The sequence below is a fragment of the Coloeus monedula genome, assembly GCF_965178545.1.
Source record: "Coloeus monedula genome assembly, chromosome: 3".
In the NCBI taxonomy this organism is placed as follows: domain Eukaryota; kingdom Metazoa; phylum Chordata; class Aves; order Passeriformes; family Corvidae; genus Coloeus; species Coloeus monedula.
In genome coordinates, this window is record NC_138783.1 from 103158313 (window position 1) to 103185270 (window position 26958).

General features: G+C 39.8%; 1 protein-coding gene across 1 annotated transcript; it reads left to right on the forward strand.

Annotated features, from left to right (window-relative positions):
* Positions 1-922: 922 nt before the first annotated feature.
* Positions 923-25354, forward strand: TXLNG (taxilin gamma). Its single transcript, XM_082278150.1, has 10 exons — positions 923-1050; positions 9714-10029; positions 10718-10809; positions 14029-14199; positions 14925-15119; positions 16535-16654; positions 17663-17737; positions 20362-20454; positions 20989-21084; positions 22093-25354. The coding sequence occupies exons 1-10, from the start codon at positions 946-948 to the stop codon at positions 22411-22413; spliced, it is 1584 nt and encodes a 527-aa protein (XP_082134276.1). The 5' UTR covers positions 923-945; the 3' UTR covers positions 22414-25354.
* The last annotated feature ends 1604 nt before the right edge of the window (positions 25355-26958 follow it).

The window sequence follows — 26958 nt, forward strand, 5'->3', positions numbered from 1 at the left end:
ATTTTTACTCAGTAACTCTAAAGTTCCCGTCAGATATGAAGTGGGTACATTTGCTTTCCTGGAAAGCAGGAACATACGTATTTCTAGGATGTTTGTTTCCACCAGTTCTAAGTCATCCCCCTGCAGTCCCCGACACCCGAGGCCCACGTGTGCTCATGGCACGGACGGTGATTCACGGGAGCGCAGGTGTGCCTTGGCAGCTTAATTCCCCGCTTCCTGTGCTGAATCCTTGTTTCCACAGAGGCGATCCTGTATCCCGGCGCCGCCGCCCTCGAGCAGAAGCCCCGTGGCGGGGCGGGCGATGGCTCACACGGGCATCTCCAGGGGAAGCGCTGCCTGCAGTCCCGGCCTCGGCTACACCCGCAGCAATTCCTGGCACAACTTCCTTGCGCAACTCGCTCTCCCCGCACACACGCCCCAGTTTTCCTGCAGAAGCAGCAGCTGAGCATCACTGCGTACCTCCAGTGAGCCTCCCTGACTGGAGATATTCCAAAACCGCGTGGACGCAAGCCTGTGCTCTGGGATGGCCCTGCTCGAGCAGGTTGGACCAGATGCCCCACTGTGGTCTCCTCCAACCCGACGCACCCTTTGATTCTGCTGACCCTGGCCGCCCCGCCTCCTGTCCCGACACGGACACGCCGCTGAGTCGGCCCCGACTTCAAAGCCATGACCAAGGCAGGAACAGAGACAAGGGAGGCAGGATGCAGCGCGGGGAGGGAGGGGACCGTCCGTCACTGACCCTCTTCGCCCGGGGCCATGCCGTGCCACCACTCCTCGACGGCGGGACTACAACTCCCGGCACGCCCCGCGGCAGGGAGGACACAGGCCTCCCACGTGGGCCGCAGGACTGCGCGGCGATTGGCTGCGGTCGGGAGGGAGGCGGGTCCCCGGGGAGCACTTCCGGTGCCCCGCGCTCGGCACTTGTTTGGATGCTGCCGTCACATCATGGCGACGCGCGGGGGCGGCGGCGCGGCGGGACCGACCCGGCGGAGCCCGAGCCTCAGCGGCGGCGGGGACGAGGCAGCGGCGGCCCCGAGCGGCAACCCCGAGGTGAGGCGGCGGCGCGGTCAGGCCCGGCGGGAGGGAGCTCCACCTTCCCCGCCCCGCCGGCTCGCGACGCCGCGTTCCCCGCCTGCCCCGTCCCCACGCGGCCGCCCGGCCCGGGCGCACGGGGCAGGGGCGGACAGTGCCCGCGCCGCCTCCGCCGCTCCCGGGAGCCTGAATCTCGGGCTGCCACCGAGGCCGGACCCTCCGAGGCACCCGCGGGCATGTGTCGGGAAGGTCCCGGCGTGGCCCCCGGTGAGCCGTGGTAGCCCCGAGGGGTCGGGAGCGGCTCCTCCGCGCTGTCCGAGGGTCGCGGGGCGGTCCCTGCCGAGCGCGGGCCGCCGGGGGCGGCAGCACGTGGCGGGCCCGGTGTGCGGGGGGCGGGAGCCGCAGGGCGGGGGGAGGTTTGCCGCCTCCCGGGGGGGAGGTTTGCCGCCTCCCGGGGTCTCGCCGGCGGCCCCCCCGTACCCTCTCGACACGGCCGAGGTGCGAGGCGGGAGCGGACGGGGGCTCTGCCCGCGCGGGTGGCGGGAGCGTTTTCTTATTCTCCGAATTAGTAAAAAAGACAAAAGGCCTTTTTTTTTTCTTTTTCCATTTTCTACCGAAACCACACTGAAAGCAGGGCTGTCCCCGGTGATTTTACAGTAATTTCGGTTTGCAGATCCGTGTAGGAAAAGCTTAAAATACCTGTGCTTGGTCACCCAACGGCAAAGACTTAAAATATGCTGTAATTCAGCTGCTGTGTGTAATATCACCAGCTCGGTGTTTTATGTGACAAAATTGCCTTGCTAATCTCATGTGCTGCTAAAGTATCTCATCCTGTGTCCTTACATAAATTCAAATGGCTTTTTAGTGTTAACTTTTTTCCATGGTACAGAGGGCAACATCTCAGAAATAGTGACTTGGTGGTGGTGGAAGGTTATGTTGGCTGTTAGAGAGATCTAGGAAGCTACGGAGCTAGTTTTCTTCACTGAAAAGCACAATCTTCTGCAATGTGTTTTTTCTAAGATGTGTTTCTTTACTAAGAAGTAACTTGTAAGTAACTTCAGTGTCTATTATGAAAGCAGATGATGATGTTAAAAAAAAACAAACCTGCGTTCCATATTATTTCAAATACAGCCAAAAGGGATTCAGTTATTTTAAAGAAATGAAATGTGGGAGGCAATGTTAAGCAAATTTTAGTTTGAACTTTTTTTTGTGAATTAAAAATTGTTCAGCACTCTCTTGCAGATTTCCCTTCCCCTGCCTTGATACTATTTTTAGGTTCCTTGTGACCTGTTTGCGTTGGAAATTCAGAACTTGTCTACCCTGCTTTTTCCAGAATCATACTGTGGTTGACTACAAAACTATTAAGTTTATAGTAAAGAGGAAGTGAAACCCCATTGGTGGAAGTGATTCATGCTATATTAAATGTTTTCTTAATTAGCACCTGTCTCAGATGCTTACATTAAAAAAAGTCTTGTTAGATGTGCAGCACTTTGTCCTGTGTGTAAATGCGCTGAAAGCTTCCATGTAAGCTTCGGGTTCCTGCAGTGAATTTTTTGCTAGAATTACAGGAGGTGTTTGTCGTTAATTTTTTAGGTTGCTCAAAGAATCACCAGCAAAACCAGATTTAATATAAAAGCAAAAGCACGACAGAGTTCCTTGGCAGGGTTCACTCTGCTACTTACTGTGTGGTTAAAGCATGCAGAGAAAAAAACGCAATAAAATCAGTCAGTTTAAAACTAAAATCAACCAAAATGATCCGTGTGGAGGTTGGGGATGGGAAAAGGGTAAGGACAGGAAAGGGTAAGGATAAAAAGAAATAAGGGGGACCCTCCTATTGAGTCACAAGGCTTAGAGTGAATCCCCCCCTGCCAAACTTAGCCCCAGGCTTGACTGATGGTTTAAGCACAAAGGTTTTAGAAGCACTTAAGCTTAACAGCACTTAATCGATGCCTCAAGTTAACGAATTTGACAAAAGTTTCTGCAGAATTTACTATCAGTACAACAGTAAGTCACTTACAGGCCTTACTTAAAAATGTAAAGCACTTAAGAATCTCAGAGAGCAGCATTCACAGTACATTTGCTATAGTATAATCACACTCGGACAGACTCAGACTTGAAGAGTAGTACCAGGTGCGTATCTGTGAAAAATTCCCCTCAGATCCAGGGGAGTACTCACGTTGGATGCCTGTCAGTCTTCTCAAGGGGCACAGAGTTGAGCCTTGAGGAGTGGTATCAGCCCAGGCTCCATCACCAGCGTTTGGCAGTGGTCCTCCAAGAATAGCAAACTTGGGAGTTGGCTGGGTCTGAGGGATGCCCCCCCCCCCGAGAGGGAAATGCTGGCCACAGCCTGCTGCAGTCCAGGAGAGCTCAAAGGATCTCACTTAAGACCACTGTTTATAGGGTTGCAACAGAGGGCTTTAGTCATAATAATTTTTCATCCTGGCAGCAGTTTGGGTTGGTAATTTTCTCTGAAAGTTCAGTAACAAAAATATTGTTCCACTTGGGTTGTTATTCATTTAAGAAAAATAAATTTTCAAGGATGTTTTTTCAAAGCCATGTTCTTGTTAGACATCACTAGTTCCTGGGAGCAGACAGTGTTTTTGATAAGCTCCAGATGAGTTTATTCCAGGGTGCTGTTTGTCAAGGCCAAGGCCTAACAAGTAGGCCTTGAGATCATGGTGTGGCCTGGGGTGGGGGTGTGAGAGATGCACCAACACTGTTTTAATGTCTTAAGCGAAATGAGGGAAGAGATGGGGGTTTTTTTCCCTTTGTGGTTGTGTTTGAGGTAAATTTAAAAGCTTTTCTTAAAATCAGGCATATCATCTGGGTCAGGAGGCCACTGAAAGAGCAAAAAAGCCCAGTGTGGTTAAGTGTAACAGTAAAAAGTAAGGACCATAAGCAGAGGTCACGTGAGAATGTTTCTGAACCAATATTGAAGACGAGGTCTTGACTTATAAGAGGAATCTTAATGGTGCAATTCTAGTAGCAAAGAGTCTGTCTTGACTTTTATGAAGATAAAATACAAATTTAGGACTATTTCTTAATAGTCCTTCTTCTTTGTTGGGACTTCTAACCTTGCAGTGCTTTGAAACTAGTGATGAGCAATATTGCAGGTGCTTCAGTCCCATGTTTTGAAAGTAGACAAATGAGTGCATAGAACATAGTTTTTAATATAATGACAACATGGTGAAATGTTTGTTTGAAATGACTTTCAGATCTCACAGCTAAGATCCTTGTTCAGTGGGGAAGCCACCTCAGAGGCCATTAGGTTTTGAGAAAGGTATAATTAGACTGCATGATCATTCAGGTCAACGAGCACAGTATAGAGAAATATTGCATGGAGAAATAACCTTAATAAGCTAGTCTTGTGGTCACAAGCATCTGAATAATTGTGTCTAGACCAGTGGATGAAGGTGCACCTGCTATAAAATTCAAACCCAAATTTTATGTCATCCTAAAATGGTGGTTTTCACACAGAAATTGTAAATAAAATTATTACCAAAAATAATGACTTTATTTATCATAGCTGTTTGTTGAAAAATTGATCTTGAGTATTGGCACTGAGGAAAAATATATTACATACATGTTTTCAAAATAAACTTTTCTGTGTTAGCTGGAAAAAGTAAATTGCTGGTATGCAGGAAGCCTAGTATTTGTTATGAACCATAAATATTTGTGATAAAAACTTAAGGTTTTTGCCACAATATTTTTTTTTACTGCAATGGGTCAGGATAAGGGGTATAAGGCTTTAGTGACCAGCTGCATGTGCAGTAAGTTTGAAAATGTAGTCAGCTGAACAGTCCTCAACTGATGTTGAGGAATTGGTTATATATTCACTTACATAGTTAGGTTGTTTTTTACAGTTGTGAAAATCTGGTTTGTGTACATATCAAAGCTTGCAGGATATTTCTTGAAAGTTATTAGCAATTCCAAAGGCTAGGAGTGGAAGAGTATTTTCACAGCACAGTCCAACTGCTGCTGTGGGGTATGTAGGAGTTGTTTTCATAGATTAATGCTAGTGCTTATGTTTTTTAGGATAATTAGCTAACATACAGGAGAAAATGTATTCTGGTGCAGCTGCTAATTATGGTTTCTTTTATTAAAAGGTACAGAGAACTGTTTTCAGGTGATGTAGGGAAAGATTGAGTATGGGTATGCACAGGAGTATGGAATACAGGTAAACACGGTACTGATAATAAGCACGGTATATATAGCATTGTGTGCTATAGACCTGTATAGGTAGTAGAACAAAAAAAAAAAAGTGGGTTTGTGACACGTTTTGGTGTGGTGGTAGGACAAGTTCTGTAGGACAAGTGTCTGTTTTATCCTTATGTGCAGCACATGTTCCTGAAGCAATACTGCTTGAAGGAGAGCTGGCTTAGGCTCTTATGATCATAGCTATTTTCACAAATAGGGATATCTGCCTTGTATGCTGATCTTTTAGGTATGAAGTAAGGTAGAGTTTTCTTGATGTTAATCTTTTTTGATCAAGGTATAAGCTGAAGGTACAGAGAAGTAGTGAAAACTTCGGGGTGAGCAGGAGCAATGTTGCCAGTAATTTTGCTACAGTCATCCTCAAGTGGTTTGTCCTGTAACTCTTAAATAGCTTGAAGATGATGTGCTTATTAAGAAATATCAGCATCTTGTAATAGCTGGTTTCACAGTTAGGTAGGTAGCAAATATCTTAGAATTTTGATAAATTTGTGGTCTTACGAAGTTGCACATTACCTGTGCAATGTACTCTTTTTGCTGCTCTGTAAGTCTTTCTAGGCATATAATAGTCTGACTCTGGGTTGTCAGATCATGAGCCACCTGTAGTTGAAGATGGCTGGAAGCTGAGAGAGCATGGTAGCAACTAGAAAAGGTAGCGGCGATTTCAGTAGAAGGTCTTTGCTGGGGTAGTTTTGTTTTGGTTTTATTCAGTCAGTACTGAGTCAGCACTATTATACAATGTGCTGTGGGAAGTGCTCTGTTCTGGCTGGAATGTTAAACTGAGAAGTTCACTAGTCTGATGAGCACACATTTGAAAAGATAAGAGGTAAGAGTTAGGGTTGTTCTCACCATTGCCTCAGTAACGAGGGAGCAACTTCAGTGTTTAATATGGGTTAGTACTTAACATTCTCAATTGTGTTGCTTATTATTGCTATACTCCCAGCTTGAAGCTTGATACAGACCAAATCTGAAACTACCTGTAGTTAAAGTGTTTTAAGAATAGCATTGAGTATAAGAAGGCTCTTTAGACTTCTGGGTAATGTTTTTTAATATCTAAAGTTACAGCTAATGTAGAAAATTCTTTGTTAGTCATAATCAGGAAATCATCTAGATATTTGTGTCTGTGGCCCCTGTCAGGCAATAGCAGACTTCTGGGTTTTGAAGTTAAAAAACTTTCTAATTTAGGTTAAATAAGTTAGAATTTTAATATGTCAGATTTGCTAGAACTTACAGGCTACAACTTGTCAGATGAAGTTTTAACTAAGAAGGGTTTTTATTATGGTTTTTTGGGGTTTTTTCGTGTATGCTGTCATTTTGTTCTAGCTGCTGGTAGAACCACTTTTTTGAACACAGTATTATAGCCTGTGGTCAACAATTTGTAATTGTATTTAAGATAAGAAAACTGGATATTTTTACAAAACCTGTCTACTGCTACACTGAGCTTTGGTTTTGCAGGGAGCATACTTGCTTGTCAGTAAGCTTGGATTTGTTCCATGTTCACTGGAAAACCAAAAGAAGGTTGACACGTTCTGTATATTTTCACCATCTTTTTAATTTTCAAATGTGTTGGAGATACACAGGACACTTGTACGCAAACCTTTTTCTTCAGTTCAGTATTCTGATAGGTTGTTTCTGCCTTTGCTGTTAGACTTCGGAGAATGAGTCTGAAATTCTAAAAGTCCTTGTGGCTTTTTTGACAAAGAAAAGAGACTACTCAGAGTTTAGAAATTATTATTGTCAGTAAAAAATTGAACTGACACCTAATTTGACTTCAACAAAAAGCTCTGCTGAATTAATGAGGTGGTGGTGTTCACTTTGTGAAACTTCCAGATGCTTTGGAATATGCATGTGAATTGCCAGCTCTGAATTGACGTTTAGGTTACTATGATGGTTTGCTAAAAAAGAGATGGGCGTTTCATGACTTACTGGTCACATGTATGCCCCTGCTAATAGATGTTCTTTTTTTCACTGGAAACAACAGAATTTTCTCAGATAAAAACCAGTGAACATCTTTCAGTTGACTAGGTTTGAAGCAGTGCTGCTCACAAACGTGGTCTGGTTGACGTTCCAGTCCTTCAGTAGCCAGTGTTAACTGCATACCTGTGCCGAGGATAAGGTATTGTGTGTTTAGTTCCTTGTGCTCTGACTGTGATTAGATTGACTTTTATTTTTTAGAGGCTCTCGTGCTTTGGCTCCTTTCCAATCATCCTGCTTTACACTTCTGTTGGCAGGATTGCCTATTGCTGTGCAGTGAACTGGGCTGAGGAACTGATCTGGCTGTAAGCTGTGTTAGAACAAGTTGCATGAATGTTATTGCTATCCCAGGGAAGACGGGTATGAAAAAGGAGAATGAAATGATAGTAAGAGCTGCTTGGGCACTGCTGCTGTTCAATGTGTGACTGCAGCCACTCAGACCTCCTCAGCTCTTGTTGGAGCTGCTGGCAGTTTTGTGCTCTCCTTTCAATAAGAAACTCCAAAGTCTCTTTATGGATATCAGAAAGTCTGGAAATGCTGTGCCAAACCCGAAACTTTGAGTTTAAAGCAGACTTTCCTTTTGTTTTGCCAGACTTCTTGGGTACAAGTATCTGAATCAGAAGTTTGTGTTCTGTGCAAAGGAAAATCTGCTTGTTTCAGCTGTTCTGTTGGTACTGCAGGTACTCTTGGTATCATGTTGTGGTAGAACACACTGATCTTTCTTGTCTTGTCAACTTAATGTGACACAGTGGCTTCAGCTTCTGTATGAATCATGGGTTTTAGACAACATCTGTGCCATGGTTTCAGCAATTGGTACATACAGAGAGGTGAAGTGAGCGGTGTTGTTTTCACATTTCTTCTTCTTTTGTGTTTATTTGGCTTACCCTAGGAGGGTAGGCCTTTCCTGGAAGACCCACAGTTCAAGACAAGCCAAGGGGAAAGAAATACGCATTTTACAGATGACTTTTTAGAGGTGTAAAATGTTGTAATTGGTTATTAGTTCCAGCAGTTCAATTACTGCTTGACCTTTGTAGGCATTTATCAGTATGCTGTCTGACATGGTTGGAGAATAAAACTGCAGTGCATTTATATTTGTCCATAAAACACGTGCATCATTTCCACACTTGTAAAGAGCTGTGCAATGTGAGTCTTCCTTGGTAAGTCAGAAGTTGTTTCTAGTGTCTATACAGATTATTTGCAGTTAAAAAGCTTCTTGTCTTTTGAGAAAGACACTGTGTGAATTCCATCTACTCAAGAATGAATCTACCTTGAGATAAGGTCTAAAGAAAGGGGCTTACTTTAAGAATAGAGAAATAGAGAACAACAAAGCTGTTATGCATGAGTATTGAAAAAAAAATTGTTTAATGATTTTTAAAAAACTTTTTCAAGCATGCTCAACAAATTTGAAGTTGAAATACATCTTACTGGCTGCATTCCTTTGATGTTGGCTAATTCCTTTTGAAGAGGAAAACAGTCCTATGCAGAACATAAAATCCAGTGCAAACTCCTGGCTTTAAGAATTAGCACATTTTTTAATACAAAAATGTAAGGTAATCTGAAATTAATTTGTGCTTAAATAGCATAACTGTGTACAAACAAGCTCTGTTTGTACAATTCCTTGTGATTTTAAGAACATTTACCTTCAGTTCACTAAAAATAAATCAAGAAGAATGATCCCTTTACTTTGGCAATGAGTTCAGTTCTGCTTATCATGCTTTTAACTATCTGTGCACATTGTATAGTGGGATTGCAAATGGACTGCAGAAAAACATCCAGCCACCTTCAAGTATTGTCCTGAGTCCCAGCCTCTGCAGTGTAACCAAATAAACAAAACAAAAACTTGCCCAGCCAAACACTCTTGCAATTCTCATCAGCCTGAAATGTTTCTAGAAATTGAGAATGTTGTTCAGGTGGTGGAGAGAGAGAAGTCTGGAGATGCTTAATAAACTATAGTGTTACATAGAGAATTCTGCTCTAAAATATGACCATATCACAGCAGTGTTATAAAACAACTGGTGATATTTAACTTTTTGGTTAAGTGATTAAGCATTTAGCATTTTAGGAAATCTTTTGAGAAAGATCTGTTTAATTGAGCAGAAAGAATGTATTGTTAAAAATCATAGCTAGTAGGAGTCCAAGCCTGAAGCCATTTAATACTCTCTTTTTTTGATAATTTCATTGATGTGAATTTTTTAAAAGCAGATGTCCTTCTGGTCCCGTTTATCATTCTTGTTATAACAACCAGCTTTCTCCAGTTAAGTTTATACAGTTAATTTCTCCAGTTAATACAGTTGTATTAGGCATCGAGATTGAAGTAGCTCAAGCTTCTGCCCTATGCCCTTGAAACAATGTATTTATGTAGAGTTCCCTAAACTTATCAGAGTTTCTTTTTTGCATTTTACCCTTATTTGTCCATGCAAAAGAAGGGTGGAAGTTGTCATTTTAAACACATTTGCTTGACTGTTTACATCCACTTCCTGCTTTCCCTTCTGAAGGTGGTTGGTGGTGCCATGGAAGAAGAAGCTGGATCTCAGGAGATGGGGATGAATAACCAGGATCAGCTGGTGAAGAGCAAGTGCACTGAGTTGTCTGATACAGTGTTGCAGTATCCACAGTCCAACTGTTACAGCCTGGAAAACACAGGCACATTGGAAGAAGCAGAATATATCACAAAGAATAGAAAGCACCCAGGGTCCACGTGCTGCTCCCAAGAGTCCCGTGAGGAGACTCCTGGGAGAGAAGAGGCCCGTACTGATCCTCCTGATGGCCAACAAGATCCTGAGAGTGAAAAGCACAAAGAGAAGACTTTGGGTGTGTTCTCTTTGGCATTTTGATTTTTAAATGGCTTTAATATTTTTGTAAAATAGCTATGGATTTGCTCTTTGTCTCAAATTTACTCTGTAGCCAAAAACTTGTCACCCGTAACAGGCTATTTTGAGAAACTCTCTGTGCACTTTTACTTGGGAAAGACAGTTCTTAATGCATATGTAAGACTCCTTCAGCTGGCAGTGCTATTTTTACAGGAATGTTAATAATAATAACATGGTAATTGCTAATCAACTTTTTTAACTTTCTGATTTAAATCTGGGGATGCAGTGTTCAATGCTGCCAAAGCACAGCTGATAATTAAATTCTAAATGCTTATTAAGAACATACGTGCCAATATCCTTTATTAGTGAAACTTAACCTTCTAGATGTCATTTTTTTTCAGATTTTTCTTTTTATCTGTGCAATTATAAAACAAAAATATTTTTGTGGTTTTATATTAAAGTAATTTTTGCTATCCTAGTTGTTGAGTGGCACGTAGGGCAAGACAAATTTATTCTTGCTGTGATGACTTCCCATTTGTCATCAGTTAGGATTATGCAGCTGTCAAACTAGGGAACAACTTAAATCACACTAATTTCTCATGGATCTATATTTTACTTCTAAAGACAGGCTGCTTTTCTGGTATGTGGTTTTTCTTCCTCAGTATCATTCTCTTTCATCCATTTCATAGGAAAAGAAGTGTTATTATTAATGCAAGCCTTGAACACACTTTCTACTCCAGAAGAAAAGCTGGCAGCTTTGTGCAAGAAGTATGCTGATCTGGTAAGTAATTTGTAAAGATAGCAGAAGTTATTAATGTGTTAATATTAACTATGGAATGGAAGAACAACTAATGCAGGACAGTTAATGATTTTGAGTATTTTACAGTGTTTATAAAAAAGACCCTCAGGCTGACTGAGTATTGCTTCAGCCAAACTTTCATGTAGTCATTTCACTTCCACATGACTGCCCAAATCCAAAGAAAAAATAGGTTTTGATAACTTGGTGTTGAAGCATAATACTAGGATTAACAGAAAAGTTGTGTTCTTTTGGGAGTAATTATTTTCCTAGTTGTTGATAATGCTTCTGTGCTAGTGTTTTATCATTGTAGGATAAAGAGAAAGAACATACTATCATACAGAGATTTGGGGGGTGGAATGTTCAGTTATATTTAACTCTTTAGTGATTTTTGGGGAATGTGGGATGTTGGAAAGATCTAGGTTTAATTTTGTTTTGTGCTTTCTGATCATGTAAAGGAACGGAAAGAATGGGTTGCATTTCTTCAGTAACAAACCAAAAAGAAGCAGTTCATAAAGTTCCCGCCTCAAGTATGCTAAATGATAATTTATTCTCTAAATTGGTCACAAAGTTGGGGAGTTAGAGGAGAGGGTTCATAAGCTTAATTTCCAGAATGTTCTTGGAGGTAGCAACACTTGACTCGTTTGTCTGTAGACAGGGACAGACAGGAATGGAAAGACTGGAAGTCCTGTGTGTATATGTTTTCCCACCATATTCGTAGCTATAAAATGAATGTGAACTAAAGAGATTACAAAAGCAGAAGTTTTCTCAAGCTGTCAAGAGTATTATATGCAAATATTTCTGAAAATGACATAATGGCTGCACAACATGGCATAACTCTTCTGAAATAATTTTTTTTCCTTTGAGATTTATACTATCTCCAAAACTTTGAGGATGATCTAGGAGGTAGTCTTTTTACTCACAGAGGCAATATTGATTACTTAAGAACAGACTTAGATTAGTTTTGTTGAGGAGATCAAGTCCTCCATGGAGGTGTTACATTTTTGCTTTGTTTTCCTTGCTCTCTCTCACAAGCTCTTGGTTCACGTGAGTGCATTTCCTTTAAAATTAGTAGCTTCTCTAAGAAGTCACTTTCATTTAAATGAGAAACAATAATAGTTCTGTGTTGTAACTCAAGGATGGAGAACCCACCTAAAAAATGAGCTTTGATATTGTGAGAGGAAAAAAATGCCGTAAGTTAGTTGTTTATGGGCAATTGCTCGTGCATGCGATGCCTTTTCTATTTAAGCAAACTGCTCCCATGTCACCTCACAGTGGTCATGAGGACCTGCATGAGGAGCTAGGCCAGCATGAATCTCTTGATTCTGCAGAAAGAAAAGAGTCAGCCCTATTTTCACTTCAAGTTTTATTATTGAAGGAAAGATCTCAAAACGATTAGGAAACAGCTAGACCAAATAAATTGTCATTTCCTTCAAGAAGCTTGGCAGTCAGAAGAGATGTGTTCTCGTTTTTTGCCCTCGCAGGAGAGGATCAATAGACCACAGGCGGAGAAAGCATTCACAGTCACCATCCTGGAAAACCACTTGCTTTCCCCGTGATGCTCAGAATGGCTGAGGAGCTGGGTGGGAGCTTGTCTGGCTGTAAGAATAGCTCTGTTTCAGCTAAATGAGTTTGAGAGATGCTCCTGTTCCACTTAGAATGTTTAGGTTGGATCTGATTGTGTTCCTTTTAAGGTGCATTCTTTTCTTCATGCTAGTGGTGGAGAACCACTGGCATACGTGTCGGCTTTAATGCCAGCAGAGGTTTGAACTGTTTATGACAGTGCATCTACAATGCTTTTTTTCTTTTTTTAAAGATTCATCATCTTTAAAGCTCACTGTCAGGTTTTTCAGTGGTGTCTCATGAAAAGGACTGTACAATGAAGGTAGGAATGCCTCTCTCCTGGCAAAAGATCTTCCACAATTTTTTTTTTCCGTAATTTGGAATCTATCAGGAGATCAGCCTGTGATGCAGGAAGGTTTGCGTCCTTGATGATATGTCTCACACTGGCACACTTTTACAGGCCTGACGTTTCATAGGTGTGCAGACAGCACAGCCACTTGAAGTGGTGTTTTCTGGCCATGCAAGAAAAGGGCTTTTTATGTTTGGATGTGAAAATACTCCCCTAATATTCCTTTTCCCTAAACTAGATTAAAGACACATTTAATTTACTGTTGTTGTGGAATCCTTAACTTTATTCTTTCTTCTGTGCTTCAGCATTATTTTGAGCTCTTTCAGAAAACCAGCACTGTATTATTTTTCTGTCACGGTTATGTTCCTCATTGCCAGCCCTCTTCTCCTGTGGTGTCCCATGGCTGAGGCACTATCTAATGAGAAACAGTGTAACACTTAACATTGTTGCCTTCTTTGCAAAGAAACAGACTCTAAATAATACGGTTTCTCAGGGAGCCCAAAAATCATGTATAATGGAACATACTCTGTGAGATACTAATGCAAGAAACTTCTGTTCACTGGATATTCACAGAATAGATTTCTAAGTATGTATGCAGTTTAACTGTGTCATCTCTCATGTAGACAGCCTAAAGGAAATAGAACAAAAAAATTGCGTCAAATGGTTGAGACTGCAGATCTCTTTAAGTCATCCAAGTCTGGACTATGTAGTTTTAATAGTAACTGACCTGATTTGTCAGGGCTGCTGGTTTTGTCTGTTCTTTTCTGAAATACCTTAGCATTTTACGAACTTGTATCAATTACTGCTTCCCTTCGTAGGAGCTCCTGCTGACAAGGAGCTCTGTGGTTTTTCTTCTTGATAGCAAAAACAAGACCTGTTGGATAAGCAGTTGCATGTGCTTTCAAGATAAGAGTGGGAAAAGTTGTGACTTGTTGAAAAGCCAGTCTCAGCTGGCTTTTAATTGTATCTGCCACATTTTCCTTTCAGAGGGCTACTCTTACCCCGGAGATGAAAGCAGGCTGATAGCTTGTGGTCAACGACAGGTCCATGCTGCCTGTTCCTCAAAGGCAAATGTTAAGTTGGAATTTGTGTATTTTCATCCTCTGTCCTTACACATTTAGAATTGTCTGTAGGATGATGGTAGTTTCTCTTTAAGATAACTTGGGGCCTTAATAAAATTTTACTTCCTTGTTTTCATCCAAAATGCTCAAAAGTTTCTTCAGTGTGCTCATCTAGATGCATAAAGATGGTCTCACCTATGTTTATTTAACAAATTTACTCTCTAACTATAGTTGGAGGAGAGCCGGAATGTTCAAAAGCAAATGAAGATACTGCAGAAGAAGCAAGCACAAGTTGTGAAGGAGAAAGTCCACTTGCAGAGTGAGCATAGCAAGGCCATTTTGGCACGTAGCAAACTGGAATCTCTCTGTCGGGAACTTCAGCGTCATAACAAAACTTTGAAGGTTAGTTTACTTACATAAATTACAGTGCTGCTGGTGACTGAAATCTTACCCATCACTGCTTAAAATCGGGACTGCTGCCTTTTTCCTTGTCACTTTGCCCATTACCTGTATATGTAGGAGATGAGTGGCATGTAATGTAAGCATAGCTGATTTTAATGTAAAGAGTACAGGGATAGTTAACTTGCTGATCTTCTCCCTTTCACCCTGAAACGAGTTCATATTACTTGCAGTATTTGATCTTGTCATATTTGTTTCTGGGAGCAGTGCTGATGACTGCTGGAAAACATAGCACAAGTGAAATAATAGCAGCATGAAATAGCAGGGTAACCAAAAAGCTTAATTCTGTCAGAATATAATTGATGGGAGTGAAATGGAAGAGAGCCAAGAATCTGTGATTGCTGTATGAAATTGCATTATAGTAGCAATGCTGGTTTTTGCGTCTGGATAATGCTGACATTTGCAAAGGTATTTATGTAGCACCTTAATACCAGACTTTGAGTAATGTTGGTAGTGGTAAAGACAAAAGTTTCTAAAAGTTTTGCAATTTCACATGGGTAGCATTGGCCTATTATGGTCGTGGTTTATATTAGTTCTAGCACTCTAGAAATGGAAACTGTACAGAAATGAATTACTGCCATTGTTTCTGACTCAAAAAGTGCATGGTTTGACCTGAACACTTCTAATATTTTATATTTAAATATTTAATGAATATTTATTCATAAAAGGAAGAAAACATGCAACAAGCGCGTGAAGAAGAAGAAAGACGGAAAGAAGCAACTGCACACTTCCAGATCACACTGAACGAAATTCAGGCCCAACTGGAACAGCATGATATACATAATGCCAAGCTCCGTCAGGAAAATATTGAACTGGGGGAAAAACTGAAGAAACTCATTGAACAGTATGCATTGAGAGAAGAGGTGCTTACAGTACTCTTGTAATGGGATTTTATTAGTTCCTCGACTGTAAGGATCAGATAATTATTGAAAGGGGAGCAAAACCCCCTCATGTTTCACAGCCATTTTGTATTTGTAATTTTTTAAATTATTCTTTTTACTTCACTACTGAGGAAAATTTAGGAGCTGTTTGGCTCACTGCCTTTTCTGACTGGTTTTGAATATCTAAGTTCAGGAAGCATTGGAGAAGGTCTTTCACAATAGAAGTAATCAAATAGAATTAAGTTGTCCAGAGATTGTGGAACCTTGGCCATTAGAGGTATTCAGAACGCAGCTGGGCAAGGTGTGAGTAACCTGATCAAGGCTTTGAAGTTGACCCTAGTTTGAGTGGATTAAATGGCCTCCAAAGGTTACTTCCAACATAAATATGTATTAATAGTTGAAGTTCTTCAGAGTTATAATTTCACATTATAATGGGAGGGGATATAAGACTTATTCTGTCTTATTTCTTCTACTTCATTAAGGTTGGGGTCTTTGTGGGAAGCTCCTTTGTGTACATAGCTGCTCTTGTTGGCACAGAACTGAAGTAAGATATCATGCTGTAAGAACATATTTGGCCTGGTGTCATAGAAGTGTCTCTACTCTAGGGCTAACTGAGCTGTCTCTAATTGGCACCAGGATGTGAGCTAGCTGCTGTAAGCTAGCATGATGGCAAACAGCCAGTTCTCCTTGTCCAAGAAAGAACTGAGCTGCATGGAGTTCTACAACTAACATTAGTTGGCTGCTGCTTAGCTGGCACAGGAGGTTTGGAGTATAATTTCTCAACTGTTTCTGGGAGGTTGTTTCTTTGTTTTGTTTTTAATCTGAATCAGTTAGTTGGAAAGCTCTCTGTAGGCTAATTCCATACCTTGTGCAATCATGGAATATTTGTATCTACCATGAGACTATATGGGGAAGAGAAAAGATAGGAAGCTGCCTTGTGTTACATTATGGATAGAAGTATTACTGCAAAATGCAATGATCTGTGGGATTTCATCAGCTAAATAAACTGTTGTTGCAAACTTTGCTCATTTTGAGCTTTTTTAATTATGAAGACTAGAGCTTTCAGAAGTAACACAGTAAGGATTAGAAGTAGATAAACCAACTTCAGAAGCAAGGATGTAGACTACTTGCCACAGGATTTTTGCAATGTCTGATGTGAAGTGACTGACAGTATTGTACCAACTTAGTGAAACAGGCATCTTCCTTCCATGAAAGACAAAAAAGGGTAATTACAGCATATGGAGATAAAGGGGGGAAAAAGCATGTAAATCAGTCTTTTACCACTTTCTCTTTTGCATGAAACTTTTAAACAATGTGCATCTCTCCAAACACTACACTTGCCTTCATTGACCAGCAGACTATCTGTTTGACTACTATGATTTTCTTTTTTCCTTTAGCATATTGATCAAGTGTTCAAACATAAGGAACTGCAGCAGCAACTTGTGGATGCCAAACTTCAGCAAACTACCCAACTTATTAAAGAAGCAGAGGAAAAACATCAGCGAGAACGGGAGTTTGTAAGTGAACTCTATATATGTTAAAAGAAATAAAACCCACCAAACCAGACTTTGCCTGATTTAAAGCAAATACAGCAAATTGAGAGGATTGTCTTTTAAAAGTTCAGATAGATTTCAACAAGGAGACTGAGATTTAAGTTTTGTATATGATGCCTTTAATATTGATGTCTATGCTAACAGGCAAGTAATGTTACCTGTTTGCATTTTCTCAGGAAATATGCTGAATATCAATTAAATTTCTCTTAGACAGGGGAACATGCTGTGAAACACCAAAAGTACTTTCTGTGATCAAGAGTTGTAACCTCTGTTTTTATGCTATAAGAAATAACAAATACAGAATAAAGCACCTGTTTTTTCTACTCTGTTTGCCCCCCAAATTGTGTGTGATGTTTTATTTCCATGTTGATAATCAGCAATGTACTTGCAGTCTTCTCAGAAGTTTTCTTCCAATGAATCTGTAACTTCTAGACAAAAAACCTTGTTTTTTCTGGATGATCTTAAAATGACCATGCAGTGTTGGATTCTTTTATTTTTTTTTTGAATGTAATTTCTGAGTCATAAGCAGATGAAAATCTCTTCAAATATGAACCTACAAAATGGTGTCAAGTTGAAGTAAAATTGTTTTGAGCTAATCTGCAAAGATAATATTTTGACTGGAGAAATGAAAGTGGAAAATAAATTCGAGCGGTTACAAGCCAGTTATAAATTACATACAGTTTGTTAATTAACTATTCATAATTTAGCAGCTCAAACTTTCTAGAGAAATAGAAACGCTGACTCATGTTACCAGTTAGAAAAATGTCTCAATAAAAATCTCTGCATGCCATCACATGCTTTAAACTGTGTATGTGAAAATACAGCGTAGTAATAAAAAAAGCCTGTGTGAGAAAACATGGTTGAATAGCCCTTAGGTGATGTTAATGTTTGTTCATTTTTAATCATAGATCAAGTTAAGCCATTTTTGGGAGTACTTTTGTTCATTATGTGGCTTTTTGCATTATTTTTTAGCTGCTAAAAGAAGCTACAGAGTCCAGACACAAATGTGAACAAATGAAGCAACAGGAAGCTCAGCTGAAGCAGCAGGTATCTTTTTTTAATGGAGAGATCTTCAGTAACAGTTCCAAAAAGAAAATACCAAGAGATTTGTGACTGTAGTGAACATAATGCAACATCTGAAAAAACTTAATATTCATCAGATTCTTGTGAAGAGTACTTTGTATTTTTTAAATTAAGTCTTAAATTTAATTTCCAATAGGTAACTTTTCAGTAGCAAAGCATGAAATATAAATTGTAAAGAATCAATGTTTTGTACTTGCTGTTTAATACATCTGGAGTGTACTGTTCCTGGAAGGTGCTAAACATTGAATTTCTGGAGTTTAGTGCTCTTTTAAATTAATAGTGTTAATACTACAAAGACTAGAATGTAGGAAAGCTTAAGAAGTAAAGCTTAGGAAAGCATGACTTCTCTGAAAATATTGTTCTCTTGTGACTGTACAGAGTTGTGTGGGGATTTTTACTCAGGCAGGTTTTAGAATCTGTTTCCATCACCACCTGTTGTGGAGGATTGGGAGCAAGCAATGTCACATTTATCCCTGTAGTTATTCAGACTTAGTAACCTGACTATCTCTGTCCACAGACCCTGCTGTCTTCAAATTATTTTCTTGTTGTAATGTAAATGCTACAGCAAAATCCCCTCTGAGAGAGGAGAGATGGTCTTCAGTTTTTGTGCTTTGGTTCTGGATCACCTGCAGTCATTGACCACACGTGAGCTCAGCACGAGGCACAGGGAAATGGTAGCTCCAGCCAACACCAGAGCAGTGGGAAGCAGTAGCCATTCTGTTCACTGTGTGTGTTCACTGTGTGTCACTGCTTCATTTGAGGTTTTGTATGAAGTCTCTGTCCTGGTTTCAGCTGGAATAGAGTAAATTTCTCTTCTGTAGCTGTGTTTTGGATTCATCATAAGAATAGCATTTGACAGCACACGGATGTTTTGGCTGTTGCTAAATTGTGATTACCTTAAGTCAAGGGCTCTTTTATGTCTTATGCTCTGCTACCGAGGAGGGACACAAGAAAACCCAAAAAACTGGGAGCATAGCTGGGACAGATGACCCTGTCCAAAAGGCCAAAGGGATATTCTTGACCAGAAAACATCACGCCCAGTATATAATATAATATAAACTGGGGGAGCTACCCAGAAAGGGAGTTGATGTGGGCTTGGGAATGGGGTCTGGCATTATTGGGCAATAGGGTGGTGAGCAACTGTGTTGTGCATTACTTGTTTTTTCTTTTTTGTAATAATTATCATCATCATCTATTATTATTGTGTTATACTTTGTTTCAATTATTAAACTGTTCTTACCTCAACCTACAGTTTTGATTCTCCTCCCCATCCCACTGGGGTGGGGAGTGGGGATGAGTGAGCAGCTGTGTGGTGCTTAGTTGCCAGCTGGGCTTAAACCATGCCAGTGTCTTTGAAAGCTGTTCCATGTCCTTTTTTCACACTTACTGGACCCAGTTCTTTCTGAGGCTTTCCAGGAGTTAGGTTTAAAGCATGTGTGTAGTTAGATGTAATCATACACATCTCTATTGGACTTGAACACAGGAATATCCAGATACTTCCAAATATTTTTTTTGCCATGCTTAGTCTTTTATGATTTTTTTTCCAAGTTGATTATCCTTTATTTAAAATCTCACTGCCTTTTCTGTTGTTTCTAATAGTTACAATGGGTATAGTTAGTGGTTTCTTGGGGACAACAGATTTTTTTTTATAGAATATGATGAACTTAGAAGGTTCAGTGACAATAATGGCAAAGAGCCATGATGTACTGCTGACAAACTAGGCTGATTCCTGTTAAAAAATTCCCTTTACTAATAGAGCAAAACACAATATTTCTATGCTCTGAATTGTATTGTCCTGCAACCCCCAGTGTAAGAATTGAGAAAACCTCCTGTTCTTCACTGGGAGTAAGAAGTTACTGCCAAATGGTAATGTATTCTTAGAACATCAAATCCCACACTGATTAAGAATTATTTTTAAAAACGATGTTATTAAACATATTTTGCAATTCTTTCTTGGTGATTTATCTTGCAGTGCAGGGCAAGAAGATTTTCTGTCATTGAATGTTAATGCTCTTCACTTTTCAAAGTGTAGTGCTTTTCACTGTTACGTTAATTTCTTTTCAATATTCACTTTCCATGATTTTTGCTCACTGGGTAGATTACATTGGTTGTGAATGTGTATTTTGATTTCTGAAATCAATCCTGTTTATTTTGTCCCAGCCTTGGTTATTAGCTTTGGCTGGTTAAGGTGGAAAGGTAGGTAATTCCTAGTTTTAATTTCACTAACCAAGTGCTGAATTTCCTGTATATGTGTATGTCCACAGATTTTTTTTTTTTTCCCCAGTGGGGAAGTAAAAATGAGGTAGTGATGAACTGTGATGTCTTCTAACGTTTAGTTAAACATAATGCTCTCTTTACTTCAGAATACACTGCTGTTCTAGAAACACAGACCTCTAGTTCACATATAATTTGAACAGCACATTTTCAAACTAGGTCTGCATGTTCCTCAAATGGAAATTGTACTATAGTTTAAAAAAAACCTAGGAAGTTCATGTTTTACTATTTCTAATTTCATTTTGTCTTGTACCTACATATTTTTGTATTTGTATACACTGTTCAGATTAATGTTCCTGCCTTTTTTCCAATAGCTTTCTCTTTACATGGATAAGTTTGAAGAATTCCAGACCACCATGGCAAAAAGTAATGAGCTTTTTACAACTTTCAGACAAGAAATGGAGAAGGTATTTATAGTATTACCTAGTTTCATAAAAAGTAATACAGAAATGCATGCTGTTAGTGGGTTGCATTTTAGATTTTATAAGCATTTGCCTTCTGAAAATAGAAGGAGTATTCTTACAATTTCACAATTTCATTTGGATCAGAAGATAGGGTATAAGAATTATGGAAGAGAATTATGTCATTTTTTTTCTGTTTTTTGACACACTTAAATAATACGTAAATTGTAATTTCAGTATTTTACCAAATATTGCTTCTCATTCTCTTTGGCTGTGCTTATGTTTTAAAACTTTTCCTGGAGCTTTTTATAACTTGTACTTGAAAGTTGATAGTCTGTTTCTTTTAAGACTCAATCTTGTTTTCTTTGAATGCAGAATATATATTTTTGGGGTTGATTTTGTTCAGAAGCACGTCTCCAAAATAACTTGTTCAAACTGGACTAGGAAAGTAATGCTAAGAAGTCAAATTACTCATGTAATATACTCATGTTGTGTTGCAACACAAGCAACAGAATTAAATCTTTTATTTATCTTTTGTAGATGACAAAGAAGATTAAGAAACTGGAAAAGGAAACCATTGTGTGGCGTACAAAATGGGAAAACAACAACAAGGCTCTTCTGCAAATGGCTGAAGAGGTAATCATGTTTTAAGCAGCAGTATGGCTCAGCTAGAGTCTGAGTCCTAGAGAACTTCATACATTTTTTCAGTTTTAGAGAACTGGAAATAATACACTGTAGCCTCTTCTTGGGTTGTCTGAGTTATATTTCTTATTATGTAAGGTATTGTCAGGCATTTTAGGCATGGGAAATGGAAGGCTGTTATGTAAATCTAAGCTGATGGCACAAGAAAAATTGAACCTCGTCTTTGCTTACTGTGTAATTGGTGGGATAATGTGTATGAAATCATACTAGCTGAAGGAATTGGCTGTATTTCAATATGCTGAGTAAAGTTCTACCAGTGCTGTGATAGAAATCTGTTTGAAATGCATGAGATTGACATGAAGGAAGTAACCCCTGTGTGAGGGATCAATTGCTTTCTTGCATTGCTGCTGCTTTTGAGGTCATGAAATGCCATTACTTACTTGTAGTCTGGAAGGAGCTGCCCAGTGCAGCTGTGCCTGCGCTGTCCAAGGCCTGGTTCAGGTATGTGAGGTCTGGCCTTGGCAAACTGTGCTTGATTTGAGTAGGTTCTGCTGTACTGCTGTTTACCTTTCCCTCCCTTGTTATAAGGAGCTAATTAGGAGAGCCACGAGTATGGTACATTCTGGCTTGGATTCTGCTGATGGATTGGGGATTTCTTACTTCCGTGCCCTTCTCCTCCCTATAGTTGCCATTATTTGGGTTGTAGTTGATTGACAGCGTTATGGGATTTCATAGTTAGGGTCCTGGTTGATGCCCAGCCCTTACTTACAGTTAGCATTAAGTGGTTATGTAGTTCTCATTGCTTGTTTTTAAAGGCATCCATTTCCACTCCAGCTCACGGTTAGGTGAAATATTCTGAGGAATTGGCTCTAGTTCAGCTGGAATTTGGCCTACTGGATTATTTAAGACTTAATATTCAAGATTAAATAGTGGTGATTCTTTTCATTAATTTAGGGGGGAAAATGGTTGTATCACAGAATTTTTATTTCCTTTGTCCTTCAGAAAACAGTAAGAGATAAAGAATACAAAGGCTTTCAAATAAAACTGGAGCGTTTGGAGAAGCTATGCAGGGCCCTTCAGACAGAAAGGAATGAGCTGAATGAGAAGGTGGAAGTGCTCAAGGAACAGGTTTCTCTTAGAGAAGCAGATGTGGATCTGGCTGTGCAGGTGTTACAGTCCTGCACACTCAATTCCCATGAGGAGCTGGGAACTCCCATTGACACGGAACCAGGAATCCAACCCGATGCGGAATCATGTGCGGCCAATAGCTCCGAAAAGACTGTCTCAACAAGTCCTGTTCCTGGCACTGAATCTGTAGACTAAAATGAAGTGTAAACACTGTATTGAGAGATATATTTTGTGTAAAACTTTCTCTGTTGGTGGTAACTATTTGGTTTTGTGGTGAAAATTTTCTTACTTTTTCTACCATATCTGTATTTTCTTAGAACTACTGGACTTATGTGGTACAGGAAGCTGCATAGCAGCTTTAAATAGCTTAAACTATAAATTTTCCACAACTGTGTTGCACATCTGCCTCATTTTTTAAAAGAAAATATTTTTCCATAAAAGGATGCATGTGCGTTTCCTCCCCACTACACAAATCACTGTCATGGAAGACTGTGTACAGATCTAATATCGTTTGGGGAAAATGGTGACAGCAAGTCACTCTTTCGTTTTAAAGAACAGCACTCTGGTTTTGTTCATTGATTTGCCACTCACTATACTAAAGATTATCAATTTTTCCAGTAAATTTATCTACATAAGGATGTCTAATGGCCAGTAAAAAAGTCAGCTTTCCTCCTATATATGTTTTCATATATATGAATGGAAAAGTAAAGGTCCAGAATATAGTAAAAGATATGTTTAAAGGGTTTTATGTACTTCGTGGTATGAAAAAACAGCTTTGAAATACATTAATTTGCAGCTGGTGAAACAGGGTGTACAGCTTTTTGCAGATGTCTCAGGGTTGTGTTGTAAAGGTTAGTTTGGACTATTTGCCCTACCTGTGAACATGTTAAATATGTGTTGGAAAATGTACAGTGATGCTACCGAGTGGGATTTGGAGCTGTGGAGCTTGTTGCACAGGTGTTGGTCACGTGCTTCCTTCTTAGCTGCAGTGTGTCCACCACATGATTATCCTGACTAGAGAAATCCATTCATGTCTGAGCAAACCTCTGGATTACCTGAAGAGCTGGCAAATAAGACACTTCCTGCTGGAGGTGTGGAAGACTGGCATACAGACTTCCTCTAACAGCCAGGTATGCAATGTATTTAAGTGTTAGTTAAGATTATAGTGGTTATAATTGAACATGAAGATTCAGATACTTTTCCTGAAGTACAACATGGAATTTCCTGCATGTTCAACCTCAAAGCTGCACCAGTTGGCAGAGTGCCTTCCCAGTCAGGTTATCTATTAAAGATGGTACTTCACATTCTTAGGCTAACATACCACAAGCAAAGCCCCCTTGTTAACCTTAAACCATATTGTATTTTCCTAGAAAATTTGATATCCACATTATGACTTCTTTTCTTGAAAGGAACTAGGACCAACGTTTATTTTTTAGCAAGGCAATGTGATCTAACTACAAGCTACCCCGAACTTTAATTCCCGTGCATTTACTTTCTAGTTTTGGTTACTGTCATTATAAGAAATATGAACATGTGTAGCCTTTTCTGGTACTTAAAGTTTTTTGCACTTACTTGGGAGGGGACTTCTGAATCAAGCACATCTCAACGAGCTTCCCACCCCCATTGCCCTTGGCAGTTCAGTGGCTAAGTTACTTAAATGTTCAGGCTGCACTGAGCTCCCAGTCCTTTTCCTGTAGTGATGTATGTTGAAATAACTTAGCTGTCTCAGAGAGAATGGTTATGTAAGGCCTAACACATGTGTTAGCTCATACCACTAAGAGGAACTGTGCAAAACTGACATTTCTAAAATGGAGTAAATGGGAAGCTGGCCATCTTTCTCCTAAATTTTTGTGGGTTTGGTGTTTGTGGTCCAAGCACAATGCAGGAATGAAAAGAAGGTAGCAGTGAGCAGTCAGGTTAGATTCAGAGCTTTGAAATGTTGATCGTGCAAACCCTGTAGCATAAAAATAACTGGAAAGAAATATTTCAGATTTGCTGTTCAAATTACTTGCTTTATAGAATCAAGCTTGAAAAAACAGGTGGTGTGAGAACTGGTTTTCAGCTAACACTAAGTATGATGTAATTTTCCTGAGGAAAAGTGTGAAACTTTGTATCTGGTGCATCATACCCTTGGCAAGGTAGGACATGCAGCTTTCTATTTTTGCAATTTGTTATTTGGACATTTGTATTCTGAACAATTCTTTTGGTAGTACTTGTTCTACATGGAGGCAAGAGAGTTTTTGGACCCTGCTGCAAGAATAAAATAAAGGGCTTTTAGAGACACGACAGATGTATAGAACAGCAATACAAGTATCTTTGTCACTGGCTAAATATGTAAATGAAGCAGAATGCCCCAGCTGAAAGGCTTTTAAAACGGGGATATCTTCTCTCTTTTCTACCATCAACATACCCTTATCATAGCAACTTATCTGGCCAAGGCAAGCTATACTTTGCTTCCTGGAACCAGTCAACAGAGTTTCATGCATTGCTTAAAAAGTGTTGTTTTAAAAAAAAATACAAATTGATGTAAGGGATAAGCTCAGCACTGTCACTGATCTGCCATACTGCAGGCTATTGCACTGCCAGGCTGCAGCCGAACGGGCTCCAGTAGGGTTTTTAAGTAAACTTGTATTACTGCCTTTCTCCCACTACTACAAACCATTTAACTCGGGATGTAAAGTGATGCAGCCTGAGATGAGTGTGTCTGATTGTCAAAACTGGGGCCTGGTCAACAGTTTCACCACGATTAAGCTGCAAGAAGCTAAATTGTATGTGATTCAAGACCCAAATACGTGTATAAATACACACGTAAGTTAGGGCTGTATCTCTATTGTTTTGTCCTTCCTTTCATTACACCTGGTTATGTTACAGTTCAATTCTCAGGTGTTGCAGAAAATCTACCTCTTTGGACTGTAGATGGAAATAACTGTGAAAAAAGTGATGCAGAAATCTAGTTTGTGCTAAACACACTGCTTTATTTTTACAACCCATGTCTGCTTTCATGAGGAAAAGTGATAAATGAACAGGCAGTCTTTGTTTTGCTTTTCAAAAACATTTTGTAGAGATTTTTCACTAATGTGAATCTGAAATTTTATCTACTCAATTCTGTATAGATTAAGTAAATAAGTATGCTTAATATATTGGACTCTGAGTTTTTCTTTCACATCGTACACATGTCTTCTGACTGAATCTGCTGAAACTGTATTTATTTGAAAAGTCAAGAGTGAGAATTAAAAGATGTGAAATTTGATTTCAGGCGTATTGTTGGAGTGAGCTGCCCTGGGAAGGGGCTGTTCTGGGGTCGTGGCAGTGACTTGCACGTTCCTGGTGGTATCTGGTGGGAGCAGCCCGGGGCAAGGGGTGAGTGGGTGCTGCACTCTGCTCACCTGACCTGGAGTGTCTTAAGGTGAGGGTCACTTGGATGATGGAGAGCTGGAGCTCTGGCTGAACCTGCACCTGCCTGCTTTGAATTCTGCTCGTGCCTTTTCTCTCTAAAAACTTATCCATCATAGTTCACTTGGGTGCACTGTAAAAAAGTACTGGGACTTATGCTAAGAAATGTTTCCTAGTGAGTTTATCAAGTGCTCCACACTGTGTCATACTATGTGGGATCATTTGTTCCTGACGTACACTCCCTCCTAGTTTCCTAATACTGAAAAGTGTTCTGTTTGCCTTTTTTTGGCATATTCTCTAACATTTGGCAACTTCCCTAAATTGGGTTTTGTTTTGGAAATCGTTTTGAGTTCAGTTTTCCTTTGTGTCTATTTTTTCTAGGTGGCATTTGGAACTGCTCTACAACAATATACTCTGATGTGCTCTATGACTCTTTAAAGATAGTACTGATTTTTTAATTTTAAAAAGTTTATTAACTTGTTTGAAGATACCCATTGTATAAAAGGTGAGCAGCAGAGTTCCTAGCCCTGAGCCATTTTTAGAGCCGTGCCAGGTATTTTGAAATCCAGCTATACTGTCTGGTCTTAGTGCTTTCCTTGTACTTCAGAGTATTCCTTTATATCTGAGACTTGTCTCCTCAAAGGTGCTGCCTCTGCTCCTGTGTAAACACCTCTTTCTCTCTTTTCTTCCAGTGCATGCTGATACAGAAGTCAAATCTGTTATTATTTCCTTGGATCTTGCCAGTCTTCCTAAGTTCCTTATGAAAACTGGTCAGATTTGCAAGCTTTTGCTAGAGGGAAGTTTGGTCGCAGTTAATAGCTGGGGATTTTGGCTTTTTCCTTTTTTTAATCAAGTGCTAAGTCTCTCCTGCTAATGCACGTGCAAACATGTACACATACATTTGAGCTGTACTTCTCTTGTGAAGAGTAGGTCTGAGGGGAGAACCTCTTTCACCAGCTGCATTCTGAGCCCTCCAGGCACACGTGTTTGATATAGTCAGAGAATACTTGGTTTTAGGCCTTTAGAAAGTTACTCCTCACAGATACTTTTTGTTCCTTTCTGGTTTGATTTTGTTTGTTTTGTTTTGTTTGTTTGTTTTAATTTTATGTTTTACATTTAAATTTTGATAATTCCACCTTTTTCTTCTTGTTTAGAAATTTCTTCTTGAAGGAGGGTTGTATTTCCTTCTAAGAGCTGAACTCAGCCTCATCAAACTGTGCTAGCTTTTACAGATCTTGCTGACTCTGGCACCCTTCTAGCCTGAACTTTTAAGTGATTTAAGAATACTATGCTGCCCCTGAAGACTTTATTTTCATTTCCTTTAAAACTGTTTGTTATCTTTTAGCT